At 30.7% G+C, this 5,753-nt stretch overlaps 1 protein-coding gene across 1 annotated transcript in view; it reads left to right on the top strand.

The window, feature by feature from the left end:
• Positions 1–627: 627 nt before the first annotated feature.
• TRIADDRAFT_58868 (uncharacterized protein) overlaps positions 628–5,753 on the top strand; it is a gene marked incomplete at both ends in the record, with an annotated part of 9,567 nt that continues 4,441 nt past the window's right edge. Inside the window, 8 exons of the mRNA XM_002115046.1 lie at positions 628–639; positions 1,477–1,545; positions 2,595–2,664; positions 3,440–3,509; positions 3,634–3,745; positions 4,101–4,229; positions 4,355–4,474; positions 5,507–5,582. Of these exons, the coding sequence (XP_002115082.1) occupies positions 628–639; positions 1,477–1,545; positions 2,595–2,664; positions 3,440–3,509; positions 3,634–3,745; positions 4,101–4,229; positions 4,355–4,474; positions 5,507–5,582 (658 nt within the window). The remainder of the gene's footprint in view (positions 640–1,476; positions 1,546–2,594; positions 2,665–3,439; positions 3,510–3,633; positions 3,746–4,100; positions 4,230–4,354; positions 4,475–5,506; positions 5,583–5,753) is intronic.

The following is a 5,753-nucleotide window of genomic DNA, read 5'->3' as shown; positions in this document are numbered from 1 at the left end:
ACTCGAAAAAATTAATAATTAATAACACATTAACAAGCTAAAACATATTAATCACATTGGATCATCAATGTCATAATGATTCGACTGAGATTGATATCCTTGATTGGACTAGCAGCAGCATACCTAACACATTTTATCTAGCTACTAATTGACTTTTGAAATCCCATTAAGTTCAAATTGTTTGTTATATGACATGGTGATTAATCGTGATAGCTGTACCTGGAACTTCTTTGAGGTCTTGTCGGAAATTCTAAACAAATAATAACAAATAAGAGACAAATGTTCAACTTATTGATGCTGATTATTTACATAATAAAGGTATATCAAGCTTGTTGACAAAGCTACTAATATCAATAGAGGATGTTTTCGCAATATCATAGTTGCCTGAAATAATAGATGCTTTGCTAATATATTTTGGATATACGAATAGAAACGAGAGTGGACAATAGAGAAACAATTTTGCCAGCAGGTTTTTACCCCTCCCATAGACTAATTAATGTAAGTTTTATCGTATGTTATCAGGCTATTACCATACTTAAGGCCGTTGATGATAATTATTTAGATACTACCAGTCGGCAAACTGCTGCTAGATTAATAACCTCAAGTCCAACGACAAGTGGTAACAAAATGTCTGAAAAGGTAAAAAATTATTTCGTCTGGCTTATAAAATAACTACAGATTAATCTACATATGTTTCATGAGAAGTGGTGAAATTGTTCTATTATATGAGCTTTTGGCTAATCCTTTCAATTGAATTTATAAACTTTTTTGCTCAACAAACTACTTTCTGTACGAATCTTTGATGTGGTTATAAATGGATTATTATCATGCAGTACCCAGATAAATTTTACATGTGTGAACTACTTACAGAAAATTGATTCGCATCATCGTATAGATTACTTGGTGCAGTGGTGCATTGATAGATTTTAATTTTGGGCAATTTAAGAGTAGATGTATTTACAATTTGCAGTCGAAATTTTAGTAAATAGCGTTGAATTAACGTTCAATTTCACCATAACGTCCGTAGTTTCAAAATTTTGCCATATATAATCCTATAGCTCACGGTACTCAAATTAGTTAGCATAGAACATCTTGTAAATTACCTATCATGAGTTGACAAGTACCTAGATAGATCCTGAGTATAGGGGATCCGCAGTAGCTACAGTAAATTTGTATTGTACATCGAATTCCGTCTACGTAGCTTTTACTAAGATTTAAAGTTATAATTATGAATTTCTACAAATCAAAAAAACTGCTCTGAATTGCATTGCATTGCCTTGGGATTAGGCTTAACGTAACATTATTAAGCGCTCTAATTGTAATGCTTGAATGACCTTTCACTTATCTTCGCTATATTGATTGATATGAACTGACTGAAAAAGTTTTTGTTCTAAAATTGTTTTCTTAATGTACGGTACAAGAACTTGATTGAAGATATTATCTTTGATGCAATTCTATTTGATTCGATTCTTACAGAGAGATAAGTTAACTGGCGACGATACAACTTTCCGTGGAGGAAATCGAAGAAACGTATATGTTTACGTAGTAAGTACGGCTAGGTCTCAGATTACGTGAATCTGAGGAATATTTTAGATACCACATTGACTAATAATATGCGTTGGTACACAATACTCATACTCCTGTCATAAATATTGATAACTATGAAGTGATCACGACCAAATAATGTCATATTCAAAGATAATGGATGATGTGGAATAATTGTTACATCCAACTGTAATTACGATCATTTTGCCATGTCTACAAAGATATATCTTAATTATAGTTGATATTATACAGTACTAGTTGGCTATATCTTATAAAGTTTATTGAGAATAGAAAGTTCCGAAATAATCAGAATTTATCTTCAAATAAAAATAACACTAGATCATAAAATTATTTATGAAGAGTTAATGTAATAATTCATATCGCAGTTATTTACAGTGTACTGTGTATTACATTTATTTTGTAACATAACAATATCATAATTAATATGCACGACATTGCCAAACCGTAAGCAGGAGTAATATCAGTCATTGTACACATTCTAATGTGTCGTACAATAATTATTCTTGGTAATTATACTCTGACAAGTAATATTGCTAATGAATAGCTATATTAGGCGGTTATAATTAGAAGTATTCTAGACCTTACTGTTGGCGTGAATAAGCAGGGACTTCTGGGTAAAAAAATTGAGAAGTCCCTGGAATAGCTTGTAAATGACCAATAAAATTACTGTATGTATAACTAACCTCTTTCAAAATGTTGTAGGCCTTGTCACCTTGACAATGACATTGAACATTAATACGGTACATACCTTAGCTAAGCACGTGTTCTCATGAGCGCATAATGAGATCAGGGTTTTGAATTATTTGTAATTGCAAGAACCTTTCTTACATTGTAATAATATCTAAGCATGCCCAATAGTTAATGGATGTATTATTTATATTAATAAAAGTTAGATAAATTTGTACTATCTTAAGGTTTCCTTTTTTTATTATTTAAAATTCAAATAAATTGTAATATTGTCATAAGATATTTACAGCATTAATTAATCTCCTGCTACAGTGATTTGACGATTTTAATATTCTCTGCAGATTGGTGGGATAATCCTTGTTGCTGCTGGATTTACTATTGGTATTCTAATCGGAATATTTACTCAGAAAGGTAAGACGTATAGTATATAAATATAGTTATATTTAAAAGAAGTAAAATTTGTAGTTTGCGCCAAATGGCTGAATCGCTCATGTTAGCAATTCAATTTTTAGCGATTTAAAATATACTTAATGGTCATACGCATACCGTATGCTAATGGGCCCTACCTCCCTAATGTTATTGTAATCGGATGTACAACTAATCTACGCCTTGTTGAAAATCTAGCTAACTTTTAATTTTTTTAGCATATCATATCAGTTACATAAATAATATTCATGACATATTTGCCAGTAAATTGCTGGTATTGTTTATTAAATGTAGCAACTACAGATTAGACGTAAACCATAACCACCGCTATTTCAAATAGAAAAATATAGTATACCTGTAAATGGATCTTAAAAAACTGTAATACTTACTATAAATTATATTATATCATAATAAAAAAACAGTAAACCCATTCATAGATCTAGCAGACACAAATAATAAAATCAAACTAAAACTAGGCTATATATTTTAGTAATTCTTACCTAAGTATCTGATCAGGATATTTTACTTATGTAGAAGTAAAAATATCTTAATTTATCATCAATTGTTTTAATAAAATATTTACCATTGATGGCTTCAGTCTTCGCCTAATTGTGATTAATGGCCTTAGATACCGATATCACTTTCAGTAACTATAAAGTTAAGCCCATAATAGTGTATTCTAGTTTAAAATACACTATTGTAGTTCCTTCAAAGACTGCAATTAACTAACTAAATTTTATTGTTGATGTAACTTTAATAGCTGCTTTTCAAGGCCAGCAATCAAGCGGAACAACTGCACCACCGCCATCTTACGTAAAATCAATTTGCAAGTGCGTCAGATTTTATTACATCATACAACTTTAATTGAGTTCAGATTTTTCTTTGTATGGTATTGTAATTAAGATGAAATTGTATTGACGATTAAACTAAATTGCTTTTGTATGGAATAAATAGTGCAAAAGTTAAACCATTACTTTTGATCTCTGTGGATGGATTCCGTTGGGACTATCACAAACGTGGTTTCTCTCCTAACTTGACCGCGTTCGGTAAGGCTACCGAGAGTAGGGTAAATCAAAATAGCTCAGTTATCTCTTAATTCTAATGATAACAATAAATTTGGTAGTGCAGAATTGCTCCACAACAAGCTGAATGTGCAACAGTCATATATAAGATTTCACAATGTAGCTGATTTATTATCATTGCTTTAATTCCAAGCAGTCTAGATATTATTCATTTTTGCGTAATATAAAACAGTTTATTACTGTTCTACTTTGATTTACCCTATAATTATGTTACGGTGTCTAATAGACTGTATACAAGTATAATTAATTCCTACAATAGCATATTATAATTATTAAGACTTGTTTATATCTAGTCTATTGTTATTTTTTAGTGATAATTTAATGAATTTACATTAATAGGGCAGGCTTCCTACTTTATGTGTTAATCAAATTTACAATTATAATTTAGCAAGCCGAGGTGTTCGAGCGGATTATATGCAATCATGTTTCCCTACAAAAACTTTCCCCAATCATTACAGTATTGTGACTGTAAGTTTCATTATCAATCAGTTTTAATTTTAGAGTATCTTAATAGATTTTACTTTATAGCTATTTCTTTCTTTAGCTACCAATATTAAATAAAATATAAATCAGACAGTTTTCCATCCAAATAGGGACTGTATCCGGCCCACCATGGCATCGTGGCGAATACATTCTTTGATCCCCAACTCAATGATAAATTCTATATTGGCGCTAAGAATAGCACCCAATCTAAATGGTGGGGAGGTGAACCTGTAAGTGTTTAAAAATTTTAGAACGAATCACATTTTAAGTTTAGTTACTAGCGTACTAGTCGATAATGTTCTGATTGAAAAATGTTATTCGGTTAAATGAGGAGAATCTGACAATGATATTAATTCCTTGATAATTGCCTTTCAATGTCCTAAGAATAGTATTTCTGTGTAAAATAGCGTAACATATCTTCAATTTCAGTAAATTAGATTTTTTCTCGCGAAGATAATTTGCATTTTAGCTATGATTATGATGGGATCTGATCTGTGTAACAATGCCATTATGATTAGAAATGTAGTTGATTAAATTGTTTTCCTATATCAAAATTTGATTTAGAATGCTAGTAATATACTTGCTACAGTTTGTTGCTCTAGCTGATAAAACTTTAAAGATCAGCATCCCTCATACTGGTACTATCTTTGTAGAATATAGACTTAAGTTAATCACGAAACGTAGTTTTATACATAATCTTGTATTGATAGTTATAATTCGGTCATTCACGGATGATGATAATTACCATACAATATCATAATAAAATTTACAATTTCGCATGATTTCATATAGATCTTTATCAATATTCTATTTCCTGTCCTTTGTATTTAAGGCTGCAACATAGCTATAGACTTAGTTGTATCTTGAGCATTAGCAATTTGGCCAATTTTATGGTGACTATACAATAGGCATGATGATGTTTACCAATAGAATCGTAACCATTCTATAATTAGAAAATAATCACAATCCATGGAGATAGATGTGTTTCTTTTTGGCTATGGTTTGTATTTTAACGAGGAAAAATCTATCATATGGAGTGTAGATCAAAATATCTCAAAACTTTTGAGATATTAGTTCACTTAATTATTGACAAAGGCCGATCTTGATGTGGATAGAAATATGTTTAACAAATAAAACATTCGTTGTAGATTATATGACCAACTCTCACATTGTTGCCACCTTTTCTCTCATTTAGCTCTTAATTTTTCAGTTATAACACTTACAAAAATGAATACTATAACTAGATACTCTTTTCCTTTCAGATATGGGTTACTGCAAGGAAAAATAACTTAAAAGCCGCAAGTTACTTCTGGGTTGGTTCTGAATCGGAAATTAAAGGTTAGCCTTGGTAGCAAAATTCAGTGCTGGCTGGCATTATGACGTAGATCTAGCTGAGCTAGATTGATCTATATATAGATCTGTAAGGATGCCATTCAAATGCACTATACGAATAAATCATCTTAAGAGTTTTTTGTTGTTCAGGTTATCGACCTAACTATGGTATCGTAT

The sequence above is a fragment of the Trichoplax adhaerens genome, genomic scaffold (assembly GCF_000150275.1).
Source record: "Trichoplax adhaerens TRIADscaffold_9 genomic scaffold, whole genome shotgun sequence".
NCBI classification, from domain to species: Eukaryota; Metazoa; Placozoa; class Uniplacotomia; order Trichoplacea; family Trichoplacidae; genus Trichoplax; species Trichoplax adhaerens.
The sequence above is the reverse complement of the archived record's forward strand: the minus strand, read 5'-3'. Positions and strand labels throughout refer to the sequence as shown.